This window comes from Natator depressus, chromosome 2 (genome assembly GCF_965152275.1).
Source record: "Natator depressus isolate rNatDep1 chromosome 2, rNatDep2.hap1, whole genome shotgun sequence".
In the NCBI taxonomy this organism is placed as follows: Eukaryota; Metazoa; Chordata; order Testudines; family Cheloniidae; genus Natator; species Natator depressus.
In genome coordinates, this window is record NC_134235.1 from 7,632,509 (window position 1) to 7,660,477 (window position 27,969).

At 44.1% G+C, this 27,969-nt stretch overlaps 1 protein-coding gene across 1 annotated transcript in view; it reads left to right on the forward strand.

Annotated features, from left to right (window-relative positions):
• The window catches only part of TSNARE1 (t-SNARE domain containing 1), a 695,137-nt gene that overhangs the window by 607,567 nt on the left and 59,601 nt on the right, over window positions 1-27,969 (forward strand). The window contains exon 12 of the mRNA XM_074943772.1: window positions 12,541-12,656. Within this exon, the coding sequence (XP_074799873.1) occupies window positions 12,541-12,636 (96 nt within the window). The 3' untranslated portion in view covers window positions 12,637-12,656. The remainder of the gene's footprint in view (window positions 1-12,540; window positions 12,657-27,969) is intronic.

A 27,969-nucleotide genomic window follows, 5' to 3' on the forward strand; every position in this document is an offset into this window, starting at 1 on the left:
CCCTGCTGTGTGATGCTAAGTGCAGAGCTGTGCAGAGCTGTGCATCTCTTTACTCCAGGGGTGGGCAAACTACGGACCAGGGGCTGCATCTGGGCATCCAGACGTTTTAATTCAGCCTTCGAGCTCCTGCCAGGGAGCAGGGTCCAGGGCTTGCCCCACTCCACATGGCTCCCAGAAGCAGCAGCATGTCCCCCCTCCAGCTCCTACGTGTAGGGGCAGCCAGGGGGCTCTGCACACTGCCCGCGCCCCAAGCGCCTGCGGACAGGGTAGCGTGCAGAGCCGCCTGGCTACACCTCCATGTAGGAGCTGGAGGGGGGTCATGCCGCTGCTTCTGGGAGCTGCTTGAGGTAAGCGCCGCCCAGAGCCTGCACCCCTGACCCCCTCCCACACCCCAACCCCCTGCCCCAGCTCTGATCCCCCTCCCACCCTCCAAACCCCTCGGTCCAAGCCCGGGAGCATCCTCTGCACCCCCAACCCCTCATCCCTAGCCCCACCCCCACCCCAGAGCCCGTACTCCCAGCTGGAGCCCTCCCCCACACACACCCTAGCCCCGAGCTCCAGCCCGGAGCCCCCTCCCGCAGCCTGAACTCCTCATTTCTAGCCCCACCCCTGAGCCCACACCCCACCCGGAGCCTGCACCCCAACTCCCAATTTTGTGAGCATTCATGGCCCACCATACAATTTCCATACCCAGATGTGGCCCTCGGACCAAAAAGTTTGCCCACCCCTGCTTTGCTCTCTATCACAGAATGTATTGCTCTTTCAGAGGCAGATTGTCATGCCTGTTTTCAGTTTAGTTTACTCACTGGTATTTAGCACTTTGCTCCTAACTAGTTCTCATGCTGCAAAACGTCAGCAGCAAAGTGATAAATGCTTGTAAACTAGTGAAAAATAACCTGTCCGGGAGGAAATTGTGCTCCGTAGTTTTAAAAATACTCTCAGCTACAAAGCACTCTGGTTTTTTGCAGTCTCTTAAAGAAGCCTTCTGCAACTCCTTGTATTGAAGCATATTTGTAATAAGGCTCTTTCTGATGAGACTAAAGGGATTTGGTTTTCCGTGTCCGCTGACTGTGTTCCATAGCAAAAGCCGCAGCTAACATGTTTATTAAGAGCTGCATGCAAACAGCTGAAGGCAAGAAGCTATCTGTAGGGCACAACAATAAAAAGTTTTATTTTCCTACAAACCCAATAACAATGCAGCATATTCTTGAGCGCCATTTACTGGCAGCATATCTATTAACTATTTACTTATATACAGCTTTGTCTCTTCTATGGAAAACTCTTGTAAACTTTATAACACAGGGATTCACTAACTCCTAACAGTGACTTTATAGAGCACTGATGATATACCATTCTCAGAATACCTCTTTGGGAGCCTGTGTCATTGTGCACCAGGGGGTTGAGGAAGGATACCTACCTTGATCACTCACTGTAATGTACTGGTTGATGGGTATGTGCAGCGTTGCCTCAACTGGGTGGAGTCAGACTTGCTGAAGTGTCTGTTTTGTTCTCAAGTGGCTGGAGGTCTACACTGAGGATACTAGTATTGCTATGCAATATTAAAATAGCTGCTGAAGGTAGGTGGCTGCTTTCTAGGGTAGGAAAAATGAATTGTCAATCTAGGGAATTAGTAAATCACATTGTGAGCCTGGTGCCTTGAAAGAGACCATAGAAATGTTAGCCATTAACATTTTGTCATCTTCTTCTTCTTCTTGCTTTAAAAGAGCAATATTAAATGTCCACGTCTAGGTTGGTGATCCAATTGATTGCTTCAAGTGATGCGTAGGGATGGCAGAGATATCACCAAGGTGTGGGTTTTTTTGGACATTGAGTGATGAGGAGTTCCATAATTTGAAAGCTATTTCTGCAGTCACAAATAGGTTTGTGTCTCAGTCCCCATTTATGGAGAAGGTAGGCAGATCTGCTGTTTGGATATTGGAAAATCCTTGTTCCTCATTCAATGAAACCAAAAGATTCTCGTGTTGTGATGAATTTGGGTGGGTGGAGGAATGCCAGTATGGGAAGCCATGGTTGTAGCGTTGATTTTACTGTGCCTGTAATGACCCACATGGTGGTGTTGAGAACTAATGTGTCCAGATGTGTGAGCAGTATCCTGTGGTAGAGTAGACAAGGGCCAGTGAAGTGTAGAGATTTTTTTCATCGGCTCCCCAGGTTGATCTTGCCACTTTCTGAATGAGATTTACATGTATCTTTATTTTATCATGAATATTTTTCAAGTGCTGGTGGTATGTAAGGTATTTGTAATTGTCAGTGATGTTAAGCAAAACAAAACTGAAAGAACATAAGGTCGCAAAGTCATGCACTCAAAAGTTAGGAAATGCCAAAATTAAAGCAGCTTGTGCAGCCTTGGCAACAGCGCCTAATTGACGGGAGGAGCTATTGCAGGGAAAGTCCTGCTCAAACCCTGCAGCCCCGGGCTGGAACATGCTCAATGCAAATGGAATTTGGCAGCTAAATTCTCCAAAGATTCCAGCAAGTCTCTACTGAGCATGTGTGAACTGAGGTTTGACAGAGGCTCATAACTAGGCCAAATTTAGGTGAGTTTTCACAGAAATAGCAAAAAGCGCTTCCCTGGTACAAAGAACATAAGAACGGTCATACTGGGTCAGACCAAAGGTCCGTCTAGCCCAGTACCAGCAGCAGTGCTACCAGCTCTGCTTATAATACACTCCTGGGAGATTAACAAATTGTAGTAGCCATGAGAAAACTAAGAAGGAACGGAAATTGCTTCAGGTGCAAAGTGGTAGATACATTGACAAAGTTGCTGGAGAAAAGTATAAATTAGTCCACGAGATAGAGATTAATGTCTGGGATGGGAGGGGATTGAGGAAATAATGAATGGCACCAAATCAACCTAAGCTATATCCATCGAGTTGGTGTGGGATGGTCTTTTCCTGCTAAAAATACGTTATGTTCTTATAAACAAAGGGGCTGCTTCTTTCTCATTTAAATACACCGAAAGGTGCGTGCTAATATTATTGTTTTTTTATAGCCACTCTTCAGAAGCAGTGATATTTAATAGTAAATTTACGTTATTTTTTAAAGAAGGTACACCATAAAGATCACCAGATTTGGTCAGTGTGTTTTAATTTATGCACACTTTAAAGGTTACATTCCTCAGTTCCCTTTCAGTAACACAGTCTGTTTATTTCATTATAAGGTCTGATTGTGTACAACATGACTAAAGGATCTTATGAAATACAATGGAATATAATAATAATAATAATGTTCTGGAAACCTGTTATCAGGAAATCGTTTTCTCAGAGTTCAGTTTTACTGTAACCAGAGATTTTAGTCGAGCTGAGTTCACAAAGGGCCTGATCCTGACGTGTGCTGATTACCCACAATGTCCAGGGAAATCACTGGATTTAGAGATATGTAGTAATTTATACTTGTATATTTGTGTGTCTCCCCCCGCCCATAGAAGTTTGTGATTAGCCCCCACTCCTTCCGGCTCTGCACAGCAGTCTCTCTCTCTCTCTCTCACACACACACACCCATCCGCCTCTGCCTACTTGCCTCTGTGTTCCTAGTCCGGGAGAGAGCAGCATTCCATGTTAATGATTTGCCCCTTGCTGCCAGAGCTCAGCTCTCAGAAACTTCCCAGAGCTTTGAAAGGGAAGGGGCACGTGTCTGCAGGGCAGTTGATTTCAAAACAGTGTGCAGAATGGTCCTGGCAGGCATTGTGGGATACTGGGGGAGGCCAGTTGTGGTGATATAACAAACGGCAGTGTCTACACTGAAGCTTTGTAGCTTTAAATTTACTGAAAAAAGCTTTATCCCTCTCATCAAGGTGGTTTTATTTTGTCGCTGAAACTGAAGAGTTTTGTCCCCCAAAGTGGCATTGCAGTGTGTACACCTCCACTGGTTCATCAACAAAAGCTGCCTTTCAGTGACAACATTCTGCAATGTAGACAGGGCCTTAGATGAATTCAAGTCAGTAAGGCCTGCATGAAATCCCCCCCTGGGTACTTAAGGAACTAGCTGAAGCAATCTTGAAACCATTAGTTATCACCTTTGAAAACTAGTGGAGGCTGGGTGAGGTCCCAGAGGACTGGAGAAGGGCAGACATAGAACTTATCCTTAAAAGGAGGGGGACTTAAATGACCTGAGGAACTGTAGACCTGTCAGTGTAACTTTGATACCTGGACAGATTCAGGAACAAATTATTAAACCATCACTTCGTAAGCACCTAGAGGACAACAGGATTGTAAGGAATGACAAATCCATGTTGGCGAAAAACAAATCATGCCAAACCAACCCAATTTCCTTCTTTGACAGGGTTACTTGTCTAGTATTTGGGCGGAGGCTGTAGATATGATATATCTTGATTTTAATAAGACTTTTGACACAATCCCACATTACATTCTCATAAGCAAACTAAGGAAATGTGGTCTAGATGAAATTAATATAATGTGGGTGCACAACTGGTTGAAAGACGATACTCAAAGAGTAATTATCAGTGGTTCGCTGTCCAACTGGGGGGGATGTTTCTAGTGGGGACTGTCTTGGGTCCTTTACTATTCAATATTTTCATAAATGACTTGGATAATGGAGTGCAGAGCATACTTATTTAATTTGTGGATGACACCAAGTTGGGCCAGGTTGTAAGCATTTTGGAGGACGGGATTAGAATTTGAAATAACCTTGACAAATTGGAGAATTGGTCTGAAATTAAAAAAATGAAATTCAGTAAAGACAAATGCAAAGTACTACACTCAGGAAAGAAAAAAATAATTGCACAACTACAAAATAGGAAATAGTCTAGATGTTAGTTCTGGGGGATTATAGGAGATCGCAAATTGAATATGAGTCAAAAATAAAGTTGCAAAATATGCTACTATCATTCTGTGTTCCATTAATAGGGGTGTCATATGAAAGACATTGGAGGTAATTGTCCTGCTATACTCGACACTGGTAAAGCCTCATCTGGAGTACTGGGACCCACTCTGGACACCACACTTCAGGAAAGATGTGGACAAATTGGAGAGAGAATCCAGAGAAGAGCAACAAAAATGGTGAAAGGTTTAGACAAGCTGACCTAAGAGGAAAGCTTAAGAAAACTGGTCATGTTTAGTCTTGAGAAAAGAAGACTGGGAAGGGACCTGCTAACAGACTTCAAATAAATTAAGGGATGTTATAAAGACGGTGGTAATCAGTTGTCTTCCATTTTCCACTGAAGATAGGACAAGGCATAATGGGCTTAATCTGCAACTCTGGAGATTTAGGTTGGATATTAGGAAAAACTATGAATCATAAGGGTAGTTAAGGTGTGGAATAAGCTTCCAAGAGAGGTTGTAGCATCTCCGTCACTGGAAGTTTTTAAGAACAGGTTAGACAAACCTGTCAGGGATGGTCTAGGTTTACTTGATCTTGCCTCAGCGCAGACAGTTCGACTAGATGACTTCTTGAGGTCCCTTCCAGACCTACATTTCTATGATTCATTCCAAGCCAGCTTTTGAAACTCTGAGCAACAAAGATGTTTTCTTTTCCCCTTGCAACTGTATTTTCTAAATAATTTCCAGGATGTAACTCACTCCTCTGGGTCCAGTGCCTCAGCAGCTTTTAATGGTTCTAATTGCTTGACTATCTATTGTGGCATAATTAAAAAGCCTTTTAACATTTCACCTCCCTCCCATAGATAAATAGATTCCAGCCTGTAGGATGTGACCTACAGCTTCTTCTGTGGAACATTAAGGCAAAGGATTCTTTCAGTCTCACAGTAACATCCACCTCTCCTGTCACTATAAAGCACTTTCTACTCATGTCCCTAAATAGCCCCACTAACTTCTTCCCTGACATTTGGTATTCACTGTTTCAATTGTGTGTGTAAAGGGCACTGTCAGGCTTAAAATATGTCCTTACCTATAACATGTTACTAATAAATCCTGAGATTAAAGCAAAAATAACTACTGGTGCACACAAGTGGATCAATGCTGTTCTACACCAACCGAAGATCTTGCTCATCTGTTCACCAGACTAAGCTGGGTGGTGTAGGTAGTTCTGCCTATAATTAAGGTTGCCCAACATTTTCCATTATAAGGTCCTGGTTTTAGTTGCTTAAACTTTGCCAGACAATTCAGGCTGAAATTTTCCATGCTAGGCAACTGTTGAGAAGCTGTAGTGCTTCTGTGCTTTGGAACACTGACTTGAAATTTGGCAGTGGGATTGTATTAGTGTCCGGGATGTGCCTTTTGCCATTCCTGTGTAAATCTGACTGAATTCTAAACCTCCAAAAAATTCTAAAAAGAAAAAAGAAAAGGAGTACTTGTGGCACCTTAGAGACTAACCAGTTTATTTGAGCATGAGCTTTCGTGAGCTACAGCTCACTTCATCGGATGCATAGCATATCGTGGAAACTGCAGAAGACATTATATACACACAGAGACCATGAAACAAAACTTCCTCCCACCCCACTGTCCTGCTGGTAACAGCTTATCTAAAGTGATCATCAAGGAGGGCCATTTCCAGCACAAATCCAGGTTTTCTCACCCTCCCCCCCCCCCACAGACACACATACAAACTCACTCTCCTGCTGGTAATAGCCCATCCCTCTTTGAAACCTCTCTTTATAATGCGCATGATAATCAAGGTGGGTCATTTCCAGCACTAATCCAGGTTTTCTCACCACCCCCCCACACACACACACACCCCCCTCCAAAAACCACACACACAAACTCACTCTCCTGCTGGCAATAGCTCATCTTACAATGTGCACAGCAATAATCCAAGTTTAACCAGAACGTCTTGGGGGGGGGGGGGTTTGTAGGAAAAAAACAAGGGGAGATAGGCTACCTTGCATAATGACTTAGCCACTCCCAGTCTCTATTCAAGCCCAAATTAATAGTATCCAATTTGCAAATGAATTCCAATTCAGCAGTTTCTCGCTGGAGTCTGGATTTGAAGTTTTTTTGCTTTAAGATAGCGACCCTCATGTCTGTGATTGCGTGACCAGAGAGATTGAAGTGTTCTCCGACTGGTTTATGAATGTTATAATTCTTAACATCTGATTTGTGGGGGGGGGGTGGTGGTGAGAAAACCTGGATTAGTGCTGGAAATGACCCACCTTGATTATCATGCGCATTATAAAGAGAGGTTTCAAAGAGGGATGGGCTATTACCAGCAGGAGAGTGAGTTTGTATGTGTGTCTGTGGGGGGGGGGAAGGGTGAGAAAACCTGGATTTGTGCTGGAAATGGCCCTCCTTGATGATCACTTTAGATAAGCTGTTACCAGCAGGACAGTGGGGTGGGAGGAAGTTTTGTTTCATGGTCTCTGTGTGTATATAATGTCTTCTGCAGTTTCCACGATATGCTATGCATCCGATGAAGTGAGCTGTAGCTCACGAAAGCTCATGCTCAAATAAACTGGTTAGTCTCTAAGGTGCCACAAGTACTCCTTTTCTTTTTTCTTTTTACGAATACAGACTAACACGGCTGTTACTCTGAAACCTGTCAAAAAATTCTAGTTTGCACATGCTCATTGGAGACTTGTTAGATTTTTGGCAGCTAAATTCTCTGACATTTCCATCTGCATTGAGCATGCTGTATCCCCTTACAGCTCCTACATGCAAACTGGACGGCACATGGCCCAGAGAGTGACTGAGTATGCTCCATCCTGGGGCTGCGGGAGCTGAGCAGCAGGACTGTTCCTGAAATTGGTTGTCCAGGCAGCCAAATGGTGCAGTGGCACCAGGCACAGGAACTGAAAGCGGGAAGACTTGTCAGTCCTATGCTCTCAATGCTTCCTCCGCTGGCACTCAGGCAGCCTGGAGGAGAATGAGGAAGACGTCTTGCCTGACTGGAATTAGGGTTGCCCACTGTCTAATCACACAAACCCAAACACCTTTGCCCCGCCCCTGCCCACCCCTCCCTGAGGCCCCGCCCCTTCTCTGAGACCCTGCCCTGCTCACTCCCTTACCCCCTCCCTCCATCGCTCGCTCTCTCCCACCCTCACTCACTTTCACCGGGCTGGGACAGGGGGTTGGGGTGTGGGAGGGGGTGCAGGCCCTGGGCTGGGGCCAAGGGGTTTGGAGTGTGGGAGGGGGCTCCAGACTGAGCCTGGGGCAGAGCGTTGGGGTGTAGGAGGGGGTGTGGGATGCAGGCTCTGGGAGGGAGTTTGGGTGCTGGAGGGGGCTCAGGGCTGGGGGAGAGGATTGGGGTGCGGGAAGGGATGCAGGCTCTGGGAGGGAGTTGGGTACAGGAAGGGGCTCAGGGCTGGGCCACAGGTTTGGGGTGCGGGAGGGGTTGTGGGCTCCGGCCGGGCAGCGCTTACCTCAGGCGGCTCCCAGCGCTTACCTGCCTGGGGCTAAGGCAGGCTCAAACCACTCCAGCCTCTGATGTCACATGCTAAACTGGTTCAGCTCTGATCGGGTCTGAAAAATCCTCCATGGAATGCACAGATGCTGCAGGAACTGGAGTTGGTGGGTTAGCAAGTGATAGTCTTCCCTGTGCATAAGTGTTGAACCAAAGACCATAGCATGCGATAGAGGGCAATGTACTGAGAGAGGTGCCATCTTTTGGATGTAAAACTGGCATGCTGATGTATCCTTGATGACCAAAACTTGATGATGCTTTTTTTTTTAAGAGCAGCAGAGTTAGTTCTAGTGCCATAGCCATATTCTAGTTTCGGTACTTATATTCTGCTTGCCAAAGGGCCTCTTGCGAGTTCATTTGGGTATGATATTCTTCACTTCCTTTCCTGAGCTATTGTGAAGTGTTCCTGTTCCTATTGAACCCAGAAGTGGTTGCATTTTATGGCATGTGAAGGGATTCCAGTATATGGGATTACAATTGTGAAATTCCTGTGGATGCTTCTGGATAAAAAGTGGTATATGAATGCAACATATGCATGTAGTATATTATTTATCCCTACTCAGGTATTCTATGGCATGCTAAGATTTTTGAATGGAGACTGAAATACAGATGAAAAGTGCAGACTGTCTTTGCAATGGAATGAACATTTGCCTTAATGAAAAATGAAAGAACGAGATAAGGAATTAAGAGGAAAAGGCTGTAACGCCTAAAACAGATTATAGAAGCATGTTGGAGCGACATGCTAAATCCATAAAGTGGTGATATAAAGGGAACAGGAGCCATTATTGTAATTTGTCAACCAGGATAGAACTTATAAAATGTTTATACATATAAAATGTCTAAGAATAATGAAGTCAATCCTGCTCTAAGCTAAATGGTCCGCTAGCATTCCCTACTGATGCAACAGAGTCTATGGTTTTTAGAACCCGACAAGAACTAGTCGTTTCAAGATAGTCTTTGTGATTTTAAGCAGAGGCAATGCTCCCTTATTGACTTGAAATTACTTAAGGCTAAAGGTAAACAAAAGGTTGCAGCAGGCCCCTTATCTCATGTGCTCACCTCTTCAGAATGTATTTGATTAAGTTCCCCCTTGGAAGTGAAGCTTAAGTCATTGAAAAGGAGAAATTTACCTTTATAGGTGGAAAAATTAGTTAAAATTATAGAGGATGGTGACGGGAAGGACCAGGGCCCACGGGCATTCTCCTCACTACAATCACGGCAAATTGATTGAGACGCATATGCCGACATGATCATAATGCTCCCCACTCAGAACCAGGGAGAATTCCTTATCAAAACATGCACAAGAAATTACGTATAGTTAAAGCACCTAAACCCTTAGTAGTGTGTGAGTAGTTGCAAACTGGATGAAGGAAAGGAGACCCAGGGTAAGTACTTCTACCATGGTTTAGGAGCTATAGAGAGGTCACTAGAGACCTCAGCATTTTTATTAAAGATCTCTCATAACTGATATTAGAAAAACCTCGTAGAAACAAGAAAAAAGAAAAGGAGTACTTGTGGCACCTTAGAGACTAACCAGTTTATTTGAGCATGAGCTTTCGTGAGCTACAGCTCACTTCATCGGATGCATAGCATATTGTGGAAACTGCAGAAGACATTATATACACACAGAGACCATGAAACAAAACTTCCTCCCACCCCACTGTCCTGCTCGTAACAGCTTATCTAAAGTGATCATCAAGGAGGGCCATTTCCAGCACAAATCCAGGTTTTCTCACCCTTCCCCCCCCCCCCCACAGACACACATACAAACTCACTCTCCTGCTGGTAATAGCCCATCCCTCTTTGAAACCTCTCTTTATAATGCGCATGATAATCAAGGTGGGTCATTTCCAGCACTAATCCAGGTTTTCTCACCACCACTCCCCCCCCACACACACACCCCCCTCCAAAAACCACACACACAAACTCACTCTACTAACACGGCTGTTACTCTGAAACCTCTCATAGAAACAAAACATCAACATTCAAGTTTCTCAATGGCTTTGAAATGCAAAAGAGGGTCCTTTTGCATCCCATGGCCCCATCTAGTCCAGTGTTCACGAAGTATGTACGATGGGCCTAATAGTCCATAGAGTGAGGTAATTGGACAAATAGACAGCGAGGAATTTGGGCATTGGAAGGGGAGATGGGTCCATGAGCGGACCCCTGTCACTTCTAAATAATTGGAGACCCACTGATCTAGTTTTAAATGATAGCAAATGCAATTTAATTCAGATATGTATGGTGCAGTGATGCCATGAGCAAAGAACTTAGGGGAATTTGTGCTGACTAGGAAGGTGTTTACAGCACTAACCAGGAAAGAAAGTGGATGCCAGTACAAAAATTAGCTGACTCCTTTATCCCAAAGTGCTGCTGTAGCTGTAAGAAAGGCCTGTAGATATATGTAGTTGCTTGATTATGCCTCGTTGTTATTGTCTGGGTTCGTGGACTCAGGGCTGGAGGAAAGAGCTCACTCTCTCTGACAGGCTCTCAGCGTGAGCGGCATTATACTCTGTGAGCTATATCGGGGAACTCATTTAATGTGCTATTATATAGTGCATCCAAGAAAGAGCCTGGATTAAAGTGAACCCATGATTCCAATGGCTTTATGGGACTTCCATTATTCTATCCAGTTAAACAGGGAATAAGGAATTGCCCCTCAAGAGAGAGGTTATAAATAGATAACGGCAGTATTACAGCTGTGGAAGATACTGGGTAAACCTAAAAACAGAAGAATGGCCACCCTGGGTCAGACCAAGGGTCCATCTAGCCCAGTGGCCTGTCTTCTGACAGTGTTCTGTACCAGAGGCTTCGGCGGGAATGAATAGAAGAGGGCAATTTATCTAGTGATCCATCCCCTGTCATCCAGTCCCCACTTCTAGCAGTCAGAGGTTTAGGGACACCCAGAGCATGGGGTTGCATCCCTGACCATTTTGTCTAATAGCCATTGATGGACCTATCCTCCATGAACATATCTACTTCTTTTCTGAACCTAGTTATGCTTTTGGCCTTCACAACATGCCCTGGCAATGAGTTCCACAGGTTTACTGTGCATTGTGTGAAGAAGTACACCCTTCAGTTTGTTTTAAACCTGCTGCCTGTTAATTTCATTGGGTGACCCCTGGTTCTTTTGTTATGTGAAGGGGTAAATAACATTTCTTTATTGGCTTTTTCACACCAGTCATGATTTTACAGAGCTCTAACATATCCTCCCTTAGTCGTCTCTTTTGTAAGATGATCAGCCCCAATCTTTTTAATCTCTCCTCATATGGAAGCTGTTTCATACCCCTAATCATGTTCTTGATCTTCTCTGTACTTTTTCCAATTCTAATGTATCTGTTTTGAGATGTGATGACCAGAACTGCATGCAGTATTCAAGGTGTGGGCATACTATGAATTTCTGTAGTGACTTCATGGTATTTTCTGTCTTATTATCTATCCCTTTCCTAATGGTTCTGTTAGGTTTTTTGACTGCTGCTGTACATTGAGCGGATGTTTTCAGAGAACTATCCACAGACTCCAAGATCTCCTTTTTGAGTTGTGACAGCTCATTTAGACCCCATCATTTTGTATTTATAGTTGGGATTATGTTTTGTAATGTGCATTGCTATGTATTTATCAACACTGAATTGCATCTGCAATTTTCTTGCCCGGTTATCTCATTTACTTTTGCTTCAGACAAATGTGGACGTCAAGGTTACAACTTCCAGGAGCAAAAATCTGGCTCTTGACCTTAATCTGAATGGAAATCAGGGTGCTTGGATGCTGAAGCATCTTTGCTGGCCTAAGAAATTACCTGTATTTTTGCATGGCTGGGATTATTACAGATTTCTGCCGAGACAGCCCCTTCTCCTGGCAGTAGGAAGGTAGTCGTGACCCCTTTCACCAATCACCTAGCACTGCCCAAATCCCTGATTTAACGTGATGGCAATAAGTGAGTGTCAGCTGGTGATGGCCTGAGTGGGAAGAGCAGTGGGTGAGGAATGTGGCTGAGAGTTTCAAGGGAGGCTTTTCCCAGAGGAGGGTGCACAGAAGGGTGGATCTGCACTAAGTAAAAGGCATGTCTTCTGTAGCCTAGCATCCTGCATGTGACTCAGCCAGTCCTGGAAGTGGAGATCGATGTGCAGCGATATTTCTTCAGACTTTCTCTGCATCGTCCAATGAACACATACATGTATTTATTTCTGTTTCCTGTTTCTCTCTTAGCAACGAGCCAGGAAGATGAAGTGCTGTCTTCTCTCTGTCGGGATGGCCGTTCTGCTGGTTGTTGTCATAATTATTGCAGTCTCAGTCAAACACTGATCCCGCTGAGATTTCTACAGGTGGGAGTTTATATCTGATTCTTTATCATGTGATATGGATGAAGGCTGGGATAAGTGGATGGCTCAGGGATGTGGTGATGACTAGAGTGGTGTATCTCTAATTTGTTGGTTCATATCCAGACCTCAGAAGTTAGATGTGACAATCATTACCCTCTAAAGGATGCTGGGGGGCCTAGGTGAAATGTGTGAGTGGTCACAGTCCAATTCTAGGTAGACATGGGGAAACTTGCACTGCTGTTTTCTATTCTGCACTCATGCTTTGAAGAAATTGAGGCACTCAGACTCCAGGGCAGTTTTCCTGGCATCTTTCACTAACTTTCTATGCATGCCGAAGCCTGTCCGATGTCTGGGCCAGGCTGAGATCGGCCCTTGGTGGGCTTGCAGAAATCTCCCCCTCACTTGTGCAGCCCATGTGAGGAATGCTACAGCCGTGTCTCCTGCCTTCTTCCGTATCGGGGGAACAATCTGCACCACGGATAGACCCTGCACGGTGTGTAATGCCTTAATCACACCGAGCAGCTCAAGAGACACATCACTTCCTGAGGCACCCTCCCTCCCCCACTCCTCCTGATTCAGATGGCTCTGCATTGCCCTCCAAACAGGGCTCTGTCTAAATTGCACAATTTATCTCTGGCTTTTTTTTATCCTGCACAATTTATTTCTCTCTCTCGCATACAACAAACTGCGCAGGCCAGATTCTGATCACGCATGCCAGCGTAAATCTGGCATAACTCCAGTGACCTGAATGGCATTACTCTGGATTTGCACTGGTGTGTCTGAGAACAAAATCCAATCTCATATGCTACTTTATGTGAGTATGGAGTGATGTTAGGGTGTACAAAATCAAACATCCTCAACTCCTGGAAATCACAAATCTTATCAACCCATGGTTAAACCTGGACGCATTTAAGGCCTACTTGGGCATGTCTACACAGCAAAGAAAAACCTGCCGCTGGCCCATGCCAGTGCGGCTTGGGCCGCGCAGCTCTTGCATAGCTGTGTAGACATCCGGGCTTGGGCTGGAGCCCAGACTCTAGGACCCTGCGGGGAGGGAGGGTCCCAAAGCTCTCAGCTGGCACGGGCCAGTTGCGGGGTTTTTTTTGCTGTAACACTTTTTTTTTAATCCGTTAGATTGGTGCAGTCACAGAGCCAGAATAACCTAATGGTAATGAAAAGCCCAGCAGGAAAATTAGAGTTAATCTTCTTTCAGAATTTCATGTGTTTGGGGAGGGGATCCTAATGACTCAGTACAGCCCTCGGAAAAGCTGAACACTCAATTTTCCCGTCATCCTTCAGTGGTTGAACCACTAACGACCTAGTGCATAAAACACCAGTTCCTCAACAGCAGCACCAATAAAAATATAAAAACTGGGCTGGATTATATTGGATTCAGCCTGGACGTGTCCTCTTATTTCATCTCACATGAGACAAGCACCAACATGGTGACGTAATGACATCTGACCTTTATATACCACTTGTCATGCAGAAGGAGCCCCAAATGCTGTACAAACTACTCATTTATGTACAGGTATCACTCTACCCACCTCTAGGGAGAAATGCATCAGCTGTTTTTTTTTCCATGCCCAGCAGCTCTGCACAACAATTCAAGGCAAAAACTGAAGTATCTAATTGAGAGACAGAAAATAAATACTCCACTTTGAATGAGGCGAGGACACTGAACCTAACATCCCGAGACTTATAAAATGTGCTGTGAGATCTATAATGAGGACAACTAGTTAGGACTCCAGTTTTACATTTCATCCAGGAGAGGCTACAGCACAGGGCTCTTGAGTCTTTGCTGGACCATTGCTTTATTGCTGAGTCAGTGGGAAAGTAACTGCCTGCTAAATCACTTTTGATTTTTCTCCCATCCTCGTACTGATCAGGCCAAATATCTCTAGCTTTCAAGTTCACATCCCAGGATGAAATACCTTAATGTCACTACACTGAGAGCCCCCAGACCCAGCTGATCATATTTTGGACCTAGCTAATGATTCATTTGTAATAGATTTTTTTAAAATTATGATTTCAGCAACCCTGATACCCCCAAAATAAATAAAGGTCCTTATTACAAGGGAAAGGCAGGTTGTTCTTTCACAAATCAGATGTGAAGCAGGCACATCAAATCCATCCCTTCCATGGGATTCATCGTTTGTTCCTTGAAAAATAAACAAGAGAGTGGCTCTTGCTTTGAATTTCCTAAGGAACAGCGGTGCCATCGGTTCTTCAGCTCAGTGCGTGCAGAGAGACCAGCTGTTCTTATGAAATCTCCAAGCCCTGTCCTAAGTGTGTCACTTCATGCCCTGAGGCATTCTTGACTGAGGATGGAGAGAAAAGCAACCATTGCATCCAGCGAGGTTATGGAGAAACTCCTGGAGATGTATGTATGTTTTTTTGTTTCCACCTCGGGGATTATGTAGTAACCAGGCATTCTGGAGTCAAATTGCTCATTACGGAACCATGCTGCAGCTGCTCTCTTAGCCATTCTGGTATAAGTCACTGAACATCTTAAAGGGATAGTATCCTGGTGACTGTCCTAGAAACTCCCTACCTTAACAATGCCTTTGCTTTATAATTGTTAGAATTCCTGATCCTGGAAGCGTATCTCCATTGGCTCTCTCTGCCTGACTTATACACAAAGTGTTTCAGTCTTTGGACTCAGTCCCAGAGTCTAGGAAAACCAAGAGAATGCAGAGAAAACCCACTAAAATGATTTGAGGGCTTGGAACAAATGCCTTACAGTAAGAGAGTTAAAGAGCCCAGTCTGTAGTTTATCACAAAGAAGACCAAGAGATTACTTGATTATGGTGTGTCCCTTCATGGGGAGAAAACACTGGGCACTGAAAAGTCTCTTTAAGAGAGAATGGCATAACAAGAACTGATGGCTGGAGCTGAAGCCAGACAAATTCCAGTGAGAAATAAGGCACACAGTTTTAACAGTGACAGTGATTAATCATTGGAACAAACTACTGAGGGACATGGTGGATTCTCCATCTCTGGATGTCATCAGACACAAGTTGTTGGGCTCAGTGCATGGATAACTGGGTGAAATTCTATGAACTGTGATAGACATTAAGCCAGACTAGGTCCCTTCAGGCCTTAATCTATAAATTTAAGAAGATTTGGATAGAGGTAATTGTATAAAAGATCCCTTCACTTCTCAGTTGCTGATTCATATTCAGCTTAAGTCAGTCAAGACTTCAGTGTTGTTGCCATCTGATGGCAGCTTGGTGGCCTATGTGAAATCGGTCCACCAAGTGCCCTACATCCGTATCTCATATCATGGCAACTATTACCCTCATTAGCAGTCTCAGTAGACTCTCTATTTCTTGGTCTAATCTGTTCCTCCCTGTGCTTTGGAGCTTTGCTACATAGTTCAGATTCAGATGTTAACTTTCCAAAGTTCAAGGGTGGTAAGATCTAAACATTCAGGCCCTTCTATACTTTTAACTAATTGAGAGACAACCTTAAGGGAAAATGAAGTACCTAGCGCAGTTTCTAATTCCTTTCCCTCCAGTTTGGGGGCCCAATTCTACATGGAAGGAGAGAATCAGGCCCATGGGGTTTAACCATTCCCTGAAGATATGGTGCACTCTCTTATGCACTCTCTTTCAGCTTAAAGTGAAATAACCATCAGATCAAGCTGGAGACATTGCTTTGACTTTTTTTTTCCTTTGCAGTCACAGCTAGCCATGTCCAGTCCATTTCATTGGTGCATTCTGTGATGAAGTGTTTATCTCACCACTCAGAGAGGACACAGACTCTAGCAGCTTGTTTGATATGTTTTTTCCTCATGCTTTCAGGTCTTGGCTATTTTCTTTAGTGTCTTGTACTCCGTTATGCCCCTCTGTGCTCTACACCTGGTGTTCTGACTGCAGTGGGAATAATAAAATCCACAATTTTAGTGCACAGCCACTGGGTATGATCTGAGGACCATAGGAATGCCTCTATCAAGGGCTTCATGCTGTATAGCCTAAGCCACTCCTCATCACAGAGCCTGAAACCTAAGAGATTTCTGAACTACTGGATTTTGCTAAATCAGCCTCAGAGAGCCCCACTTGGTGTCATTAATACTGAACTTTTCCAGTACACCAGAGGACTTTCAGAGACAATACACAGTACCCTGTGGAGCTGAGGGAAAGGATATTTCCAAGGCAGGAGACATCAGTAAAATACCAGTGAATGCAATTGGAGACTCTTTCTGTGGGGATTATATATACTGTTGAGGACACTGATGACAAAACCGACAGCTTGCGTTGGTGTTCCATGTGCACCCAGAACGTGGCGCTTACAATGCTCTCTCTTCACCAACTCAAGCCTAAAGGCTGGGCACCCTCACGATGGAAATTCTGTGGCACGTTCTGTGTGTTTCTTGCACGGTGCCATCATGTTGCAGCTGCAACAGCAATTCCCGACTAAGCGACAATGTGGGATGTGACAATAAATTGACCTAATGAACATTGTAAATAAGGGAAAAACATGGCTAGCTTTGTTCCATGGAATTGCTTCTTGCTTTTTAAATTGATACCATGGGGCCATCTTTACTTATTGGCTCTGCTCTTACCAGTGCAAGGTACATTTCTTAGTGGTCATGAGAGAGGCCCAATTTGCAGTCCCGTATCAGTCTCAAGAGCCACAGAGGACGTTGTCATATTTGCTAGCTGCCCGTCACAGGACTGAATTAATCCACCACCCTGTTCCCTGAGCTGCCTGTGTCCTTTGTTCAGGAATTTACAAAGGAGCCAACAGTCAATAACTTTGCAAAAGCTCTTTTGTTCTGGAAGTGATTCTCCTTTTTTTCATCGGGGTATATTCAAGATTTATAGTCTCTTGATCTATAATTAATGTTTCAGATCCTGAAGTCCTTACTCAGTTTTTACTCTGGCAAGATTATTGGGCCAGATTCTTACACTGGTTTAAATGAGATCAGAATCTGGCTGTCAGTTTCAGAAGGAGTATTGACGGAGTTTTCTTAACACTTCATCTGATCTTGATGCTTGCTGCCTACGCGCCTCTGTTTGTGACTTCACAAGTATTTCCATGGTACCAATTGCAGTGTCACAAACAGAAGCATCTGACTACAGCTGGGCAAAGGTTTTTCACTTTTTTTTCTGAAAAATGCTTTTGCAGGGAAACAAAAATTTCAAATAGTCAAAACATTTCATTTTGACTTTTTGATTCGAAACAGTGTTTCAAAATTTTAAATCAGGCCAGTTTAAAAAAAAATACACAAAAAGGGTGGAAAAAGATCCTAAACAGCCAAAATCAAAATAAAATCCCCCAAAAAATCTTTTGAATCAACTGAAACGTTTTGGTCGACTCAGTATGAATCAAAAGTTCAAAAAAAATTGTTTTGGGTCAATTCAAAATATTTAGGTTGATTTGAAACTAATTTTTTTCAAGTTTTCTGATTCAACCAAAAACCTTGAAAAAAATGTGGTTATGGTTCAAATCAAAGTGGACTTTATTTTGATTTTTCAGTTTGTCTCCCAAAGCAAAAAATCTGTTATTTGCTGATCTCTACCTATGACTTCAAGGGCAGGGCACCTTGAGCAAATGAAATCTTAAGAAACAGGATCCTACTTCATGCAAAAGTCCTTTTAAAGTAATGTACAAGGGAGGAAAAATATAAAGACCCCATAATATGTAGGAAGACTTATTCCTAAATAAGTTTTGCTATAATTCATAAATAATTTCTCCCTCTTAAAGGGCTTAATCTTCAAAATGTTGAATGCTTGAACGGAAATCAGTCAGAGTTGTAGGCATTCATCACCTTTCATAGGCCAGTTCTAATCTTGCGTGGCATCTCTTTTACAATCTGTAGCATAATTTAGCATTTTCCCTTGGGTTTCTAGTGCATATTTAATCTGAGAATCTCAAAGTGACTTATGAACATTAATTTAAACTTTGAAACACCCTTAAACATTTGCCATGACAGCCCATCTCTAAGCATACAGTGAAATAGCCTGATTTTCAGAGGTGCTAAGAATTCAGTTTACATTGATACCAATAGGACCTACGGGTGCTTGGCCTTTAGGATCATGAGGTTTTTGTATCCCTTACGTATATTTTTGTTATGATACTTCCAGATGTTCTTGATATCCATATAAATATATGATTCCTTTTGTAATCTTATTACATTCATGGCCTCAATGACTTCTTGAAACAATGAGTTCCACAGTTTATTCAGACATTGTGTGAAATACTATTTCCTTTTATCAGTTTTGAATTTGCCACCTTTTAATTTAATGAAATGTCACTTTTTGTTCTTGTATTATCAAACTAATATTTTCCCCCTGTTGTGCTTAAGTTATCTCTCTACCTGCTTTTTCTGTCTTGGGTTGTCCAAGAACCATGGAGGTCCTGGGGTGCTGGTGGTGAAGTGGGATGGAAGCAGAAGCAGCAGACAGGGTTTAGTCATTGTGGTTCACTGATTCTTCTACTCATGGGCTTAAGTGGGTTTGGGGATTTGGTGGAGTCCCTGATTTTTTGATATCACGGTGATAGCATCCCCTTGCCTGGAGAAAGGGAGAGTTCTGATTGCCTCCCGAGGGGGGAAGGACATGGGCTTAGCTCCTGGGTCCACATTCAGTCTCAGTGTCTAAAACAGAGGATGCTGGCTCTGTGTGTGGGTGTGGCGAGAAGGTGGAGAAGGCAGCAGGTAGGCAGGGTTGTGCTATTCTACCCTAAGCCTTGCCTGCATGAATACTGTCTCCCAAAACAATGAGCTTTGTGAATGTCATACCCATGTCAGGCTCAGTCAGCTCCCTGGGAAAATCTTTGAGGTCTTGAGGCTTTTGTGTGTGGAACAGAGAGGAAAGGAGGAAGAGGATGCTGACTTAAAAGACCAAAGGGGAAATATTAGCAAAATCTTTGTTTTCCCGTGTTATATTATTAAAGATATATTTTTGTGAGTAACCTCGAAATACAATTTTAAAAGTGTGGCCTTTAATGGTAGACCTTTGGGGATGTATTTCCCATTGCTACAGCAAGGCGATCGGGGTTATTACATAATTGTGTCTACAAACTCAGCTGCAGAGAATACATAAGTATCTGGTTATTTTTCCTCTGTGGACAAGGTTGCTAGTGCATTAACAGAAGCCCTGAAGAGGCTGGAATGCCCAGCTGTTCTGTCTAGTGATCCACATAAGTATGAAATATATGTCTGTTGGGACAGGGAAAAATAACCCGTTGGACTTTCTCTGGACCAAAATCTAATTAAAGGATGTACCAGGATTTCTCTGGAGACAATTGGTTACAGGAGAATTATTTTATCAGTGCTGTTAGAGAAACAGATAAAGAACATCTTAGAAACAGCACTCCAGGGTTTGTAGTGAGTTGTGAACAATTATGTGTTTTGCCGGTGGGGAACCATGTTTTTGATTCCACAATCTACTGAAAATCCACCACGGCAGCCATTTATACTCAGTCAGTTGTGCGTCTCGAGGTTCACAGGCAACTGCGGAGACAGGGAAGGTTTTGTGAGCACTCCCCTATTTCCTGTCCACCTCTTGCTAAAGTAATTCACTCAGTCTCTTACAAATGGGATCTCTCCAGAGGTCAGGAGTGTCCCATAAATAAGATTGTCTCAGAGCATCAACCAAACCTGGATAAAGAGATGTATGCTCCTCCTTTTTATCTCCAGCTGCACTTGCAGGCCTCTGGGCTCCTTATTGCCGAGAAGAGCCTTGTCATGAATATAAAGGGAAGGGTAAACACCTTTAAATCCGTCCTGGCCAGAGGAAAAACCCTTTCACCTGTAAAGGGTTAAGAAGCTAAGACAACCTCGCTGGCACCTGACCAAAATGACCAATGAGGAGACAAGATACTTTCAGAGCTGGAGTGGGGGGAAACAAAGGGTTCTCTCTGTCTCTGTGTTGCTTTTGCCAGGACCAGAGCAGGAATGCAGGTCAGAACTCCTGTAAAAAGTCAGTAAGTAGTCTAGTTAGATAATCTAGTAAATCTAGTAATCTAGTGACTCTGAAACCTAGTTAGATATGAGTTAGATTCTGTTTTGTTTAAATGGCTGAGAAAATAAGTTGTGCTGAATGGAATGTATATTCCTGTTTTTGTGTCTTTTTGTAACTTAAGGTTTTGCCTAGAGGGATTCTCTATGTTTTGAATCTGATTACCCTGTAAGGTATTTACCATCCTGCTTTTACAGAGTTGATTCTTGTATTTTTTCTTTAATTACAATTCTTCTTTTAAGAACCTGATTGCTTTTTCATTGTTCTCAAGATCCAAGGGTTTGGGTCTGTGTTCACCTGTGCAAATTGGTGAGGATTTTTATCAAGCCTTCCCCAGGAAAGGGGATGTAGGGCTTAGGGGGATTTTGGAGGGAAAGACGTTTCCAAGTGGGCTCTTACCCTGTTATATTTGTTAGACGCTTGGTGGTGGCAGCAATAAAGTCCAGGGACAAAAGGTAAAATAGTTTGTACCTTGGGGAAGTGTTAACCTAAGCTGGTAACAATAAGCTTAGGGGAGTTTTCATGCAGGTCCCCACATCACCGGGGGAAGGAGACCAAAGCCCTGAGGTAAGTGGGAAAGCGGGATACCGGGAGGAAGCACAGGCAGGAATGTCTGTGAGGGGAGGGCTCCTGCCTCATACTGGGAATGAGGGGCGATCAACAGGTTATCTCAAGTGCTTATATACAAATGCACAAAGCCTTGGAAACAAGCAGGGAGAACTGGAGGTCCTGGTGATGTCAAGGAACTATGACGTGATTGGAATAACAGAGACTTGGTGGGATAACTCACATGACTGGAGTACAGTCATGGATGGTTATAAACTGTTCAGGAAGGACAGGCAGGGCAGAAAAGGTGGGGGAGTAGCACTGTATGTAAGGGAGCAGTATGACTGCTCAGAGCTCCGGTACGAAACTGTGGAAAAACCTGAGTGTCTCTGGATTAAGTTTAGAAGTGTGTGCAACAAGAGTGATGTAGTGGTGGGAGTCTGCTATAGACCACCGGACCAGGGGGATGAGGTGGATGAGGCTTTCTTCCGGCAACTCACGGAAGCTACTAGATCGCATGCCCTGATTCTCATGGGTGACTTTAATTTTCCTGATATCTGCTGGGAGAGCAATACAGCGGTGCATAGACAATCCAGGAAGTTTTTGGAAAGCGTAGGGGACAATTTTCTGGCGCAAGTGCTAGGGGAGCCAACTAGGGGGGGCGCTTTTCTTGACCTGCTGCTCACAAACCGGGTAGAATTAGTGGGGGAAGCAAAAGTGGATGGGAATCTGGGAGGCAGTGACCATGAGTTGGTTGAGTTCAGGATCCTGACGCAGGGAAGAAAGGTAAGCAGCAGGATACGGACCCTGGACTTCAGGAAAGCAGACTTCGACTCCCTCAGGGAACGGATGGGTAGGATCCCCTGGGGGACTATCATGAAGGGGAAGGGAGTCCAGGAGAGCTGGCTGTATTTCAAGGAATCCCTGTTGAGGTTACAGGGACAAACCATCCCGATGAGTCAAAAGAATAGTAAACATGGCAAGCGATCAGCTTGGCTTAATGGTGAAATCCTAGCAGATCTTAAACATAAAAAAGAAGCTTACAAGAAGTGGAAGGTTGGACATATGACCAGGGAAGAGTATAAAAATATTGCTCGGGCATGTAGGAAAGATATAAGGAGGGCCAAATCGCACCTGGAGCTGCAGCTAGCAAGAGATGTCAAGAGTAACAAGAAGGGTTTCTTCAGGTATGTTGGCAACAAGAAGAAAGCCAAGGAAAGTGTGGGCCCCTTACTGAATGAGGGAGGCAACCTAGTGACAGAGGATGTGGAAAAAGCTAATGTACTCAATGCTTTTTTTGCCTCTGTTTTCACTAACAAGGTCAGTTCCCAGACTGCTGCGCTGGGCATCACAGAATGGGGAAGAGATGGCCAGCCCTCTGTGGAGATAGAGGTGGTTAGGGACTATTTAGAAAAGCTGGACGTGCACAAGTCCATGGGGCCGGACGAGTTACATCCGAGAGTGCTGAAGGAATTGGCGGCTGTGATTGCAGAGCCCTTGGCCATTATCTTTGAAAACTCGTGGCGAACGGGGGAAGTCCCGGATGACTGGAAAAAGGCTAATGTAGTGCCAATCTTTAAAAAAGGGAAGAAGGAGGATCCTGGGAACTACAGGCCGGTCAGCCTCACCTCAGTCCCTGGAAAAATCATGGAGCAGGTCCTCAAAGAATCAATCCTGAAGCACTTACATGAGAGGAAAGTGATCAGGAACAGTCAGCATGGATTCACCAAGGGAAGGTCATGCCTGACTAATCTAATCGCCTTTTATGATGAGATTACTGGTTCTGTGGATGAAGGGAAAGCAGTGGATGTATTGTTTCTTGACTTTAGCAAAGCTTTTGACACGGTCTCCCACAGTATTCTTGTCAGCAAGTTAAAGAAGTATGGGCTGGATGAATGCACTATAAGGTGGGTAGAAAGCTGGCTAGATTGTCGGGCTCAACGGGTAGTGATAAATGGCTCCATGTCTAGTTGGCAGCCGGTGTCAAGTGGAGTGCCCCAGGGGTCGGTCCTGGGGCCGGTTTTGTTCAATATCTTCATAAATGATCTGGAGGATGGTGTGGATTGCACTCTCAGCAAATTTGCAGATGATACTAAACTGGGAGGAGTGGTAGATACGCTGGAGGGGAGGGATAGGATACAGAAGGACCTAGACAAATTGGAGGATTGGGCCAAAAGAAATCTGATGAGGTTCAATAAGGATAAGTGCAGGGTCCTGCACTTAGGATGGAAGAATCCAATGCACCGCTACAGACTAGGGACCGAATGGCTAGGCAGCAGTTCTGCGGAAAAGGACCTAGGGGTGACAGTGGACGAGAAGCTGGATATGAGTCAACAGTGTGCCCTTGTTGCCAAGAAGGCCAATGGCATTTTGGGATGTATAAGTAGGGGCATAGCGAGCAGATCGAGGGACGTGATCGTTCCCCTCTATTCGACAGTGGTGAGGCCTCATCTGGAGTACTGTGTCCAGTTTTGGGCCCCACACTACAAGAAGGATGTGGATAAATTGGAGAGAGTCCAGCGAAGGGCAACAAAAATGATTAGGGGTCTAGAGCACATGACTTATGAGGAGAGGCTGAGGGAGCTGGGATTGTTTAGTCTGCAGAAGAGAAGAATGAGGGGGGATTTGATAGCTGCTTTCAACTACCTGAAAGGGGGTTCCAAAGAGGATGGCTCTAGACTGTTCTCAATGGTAGCAGATGACAGAACGAGGAGTAATGGTCTCAAGTTGCAATGGGGGAGGTTTAGATTGGATATTAGGAAAAACTTTTTCACTAAGAGAGTGGTGGAATGGAACACTGGAATGCGTTACCTAGGGAGGTGGTAGAATCTCCTTCCTTAGAGGTTTTTAAGGTCAGGCTTGACAAAGCCCTGGCTGGGATGATTTAACTGGGAATTGGTCCTGCTTCGAGCAGGGGGTTGGACTAGATGACCTTCTGGGGTCCCTTCCAACCCTGATATTCTATGATTCTATGATCTGTACCCTAGAGTTCAGAGTGGGGAAGAAACCTTGACAAGCCTGAACTCGTAGAAGAAAGTTAGAGAGTTAGCATTATGTGAGAAGTCGTCTCTCCATGTTCCACCAGCAGGTGCTTTGTGCACTAATTCCCATGTTTCTTTCTATAAAACACTGTGGGAAAGGTTCTCAAAAGAACTCTAGGGCCATGAATCAAGTTAGGTCTAATTCCCTGTGTGTGCTGAGCCGTTTAGAGATAATGGGAGAAGGGCACTAGAAATTGCTGTCCAGCTTACGGCTGCAGTCCAGTTCAGCACAGACAATGGGTTTAATAATGTATCTTTGGGCAGGGTGTGTGTGAAGCATTCTGAGCTGTATACACTACATAATGTACAATGTTTATGATTTTGTTCCACTGCCTCAGAATCTCATTTGGACATTGTCTTAGCATGCCCAGAAATGTCTCTGACACTTTTCCCACGCCTATCATGAAGAAGTATTATCAAGAAACTTGCATGAGGAATGCTAGCAACAAGCCTCTTCAGTTTCATAAGCTGGCCAAAACACAGACAACCCCCCCCCCCCCACACACACACACACACTTGAAATGGCCTGTTTATAAACACTCAGCTGCCATGAAGAAGATGATACCTAAATAAATATATCTACAGCCGTCAGGTCACCAAGGGCAGTGTGAAGTCTCTGCTACTGAAGAATCAATTTTCCAGGCCTGCTTTGGGCTACTCATTCTTCCAGTGTTGTTTGTACTGGGTTCAGGTGTGGTTGAATCATTATTTTAACACACAGTGCCCCCTAGCCCTTTGCACAGTATTGTGCTAACCCTGAGGGTGTCTAATTGCTGCAAGCTACAGCGGATGTGGAACACAGCATTGCTCCAGCTTTCAAGGCTTTGCACGTTCAACACTTAAATTTTGCTGTGAATCAGAGAGGGGAATTCTCAGACTGTACTACGATCCTTTTTTATTGTCTTAAAGACAGTCAAAATGAAGACCTTATACCAAAACCTGCCTGATTGGCGCATAAGAGAAGACTAGGTTTCACCTCATCACCAGACTATCTGCTCTGCTGGGTGTGGTTTGGTTTGATTTTCTTTTTCTAAATAAACCACTCTCCATGTGATTCTGAATTGCCTTCTTGGTCAGTGGATTCATGCACAAACCAAATCTGATTCAAGTATTTATCCCATGCCAGCTAAATAACCAGGAGAAAAAATTACCTTTTGGGTTTTCTCCAATTCTGTCTGCGTAATGAAAATCTGGAGATTAGTAATTAGGGAGGGATGAATCAGAATTGTGCCAAATCTTTGCCCCAGACATGATATAAATTGTTTTTAAGGTTTAAAAACATTTTCCCTGCTGATATAAACATTGTGGTCCAGAGCCTCAGCTGATGTAAATTCCCAGGGTGAAATCCTGGCCCCACTAAAGTCCAATATAAAAACTATCATTGACTTCAATAGAGTCAGGATTTCACCTCTAGTACTTTGTGGGCTTGCTCAGGCCAGAGACATTGTGATCCTTTGGTTTTACTTTTCAATGGCCCAGTCCTCAGGTGGTATAAATGGAAGCAGCACCATTCGGCACTGGAGTTAGGCTCATTTTCACCAGCTGAGTATCTGACCCAGTATTTCACAACCTCAGCTTCTAGTCCTGGCCTAAGCCAGAAAGAAAAGGAAATTAGTTTATCTTCCTCTGAAGTATCTGGCACTGGCCACTGTCAGAGATAGGATGCTAGACTAGTTTATCCATCACCCTGTGCTCCTGTGAGATGTGCCAAAGTTTTCAAACAACAACAAAAAGCGAACCTGTCATAACCATAAGGGTAGCCTAAAATTCTTCCTTACCTGTAAGGGGTTAAAAAGCTCAAATAACTTGGTTGGCACCTGACCAAAGGAACCGATGGGGACAAAAGATACTTTTAAATCTGCGTTGGGAAGAGAGGCTTTGTTTTGGGTTCTTTGTTTCTGTGTTCGTTCACTCTTGGGACTAAGAGGGACCAGACATCAATCCATGTCCTCCAAACCGTTCTGAACTAGACTCTCATGTTACAGAAATTGTAAGTACAGCCAGGCAAGGCGTATTTGTTTATCTTTGTTTTCTCAACTTGTGAATTTTTCCTTTGCTGGAGGGAGGTTTATCCCTCTTTTGTTGTAACTTTGAAACTGAGGCTAGAGGGGGTTCCTCTGTGTTCTGTGCATCTTTTGTTACCCTGTAAAGTTATCTTCCAACCTGATTTTGCGTAGGGGATTTTTTCCTTTTCTCTTTTTTTTTAATAAAATTCTTCTTTTAAGAACTGATTGATTTCTTTTCAGTGTCCAAAGATCCAGGGATTTGGGTCTGTGTTCACTTTGTAACCAATTATTCTCAAGCCTGCCCAGGAAAGGGGGTGTAAGGGCTTGGGGGGGATATTCTGGGGGAACAGGAACTCCAAGTGGTCCTTTCCCTGATTCTTTGTCTAAATCACTTGGACGTGGCAGCATACTGTTCAAGGAATTTGTGCCTTGGGAAAGTTTTTAACCTAAGCTGGTAAAAATAAGCTTAGGGGGTCTTGCATGCAGGTCCCCACATCTGTACCCCAGAGTTCAGAGTGAGGAAGGAACCGTGACAGAACCAGTCATTCTCAATCTGCTAGAAATGGTTGTTTCTCATCTGCTTGAAGAATTTGGGATTCTCTGTGTCTTCTCTCCACCAATTTTTCCTTTCCCTCATTGGGGCTTTCACAAAAGGATAGCCAGCATCTGGGGGTGAAATCCTAAACTGTGAATCGCTGCTGTCTTGTTAGTCTTTACACAACTGGTGCAGGTTACTTATGTCTCTCCATTAGTAAACTCCCATGATGTTTTCTGGCTTTCTAGAATCTCCCTTATCTCCTAGACTCCTTGGAAGCTGTAACCCATTTACCCTCAGCAACAACCAGACAAGGACCATTGCTCATACTACAGACATAGCAGGATGTGCTTTCTCAGCCTATCGAGTCCCTGAGGCTAGGACTGCCCTACCCTACTCTATAATTCTGTGACTAGAAGTAAGCTGTGGTTACTCCACTCCTGCAGGATAGCAACTTTGTAGTCACAGTGCCCCTGGAGTACCTCGCCTTAAGGGGACAAGTGTTTGATGCCATCACTCATTTACACTGGGACATTGACAAATTTTGACTTCTCGGTGAGCCGTTAAGGGCAGGCGGCGGAATGATCTGAGTACCGGTTGTCTGGCTAAACTCACAGGTATTTATTAATCCGCTGACATCCCTATTTTCCTGATGCTGTATTCAAATTGCAGTGTCAGTAGAATTGCCTGTTGTTAGAATTCCACTTTACCGAAGCCATCCTACTAATTCTTCTCTGAAACCAACACGCATACACACTAACAACCTGATGCACGTTAGCTATAAAACACTTGGGTGGGAGGGGAAGAAAATCCACACCTAAGATGGTGATGTGGGACAAATCTAGTGAGTGCTTCAATTACAGAGAGGAATTAAATAGCCTGGAGTTAATCAGAAGCCAGATTTCACTTTCATTATCATTTTCATGTAGCTGAAGGCCCAAGCGCAGGCAGCTAGAGCCGCAGGCCTGTTCTCTATGTGTCCATGTACACAAGGGCACCTCCTTTGGAAATAGGCTGGCTTGCAAAAGAAAGTGGCCTGTAGACATGCAGATTTATTGCAGAAATAAACACTGTTGATTCAAAGTGGCTATTACAGAACAATGTGCGTTGTAGGTGGATTTGCTACGGGAGTGACCTGAGGCCTGCATGTACGCTTTCCGTATTGGAATGATTTCTGTGCATCATGTGTCAGAGCATTCTTTTTCTTTTCAATGAATG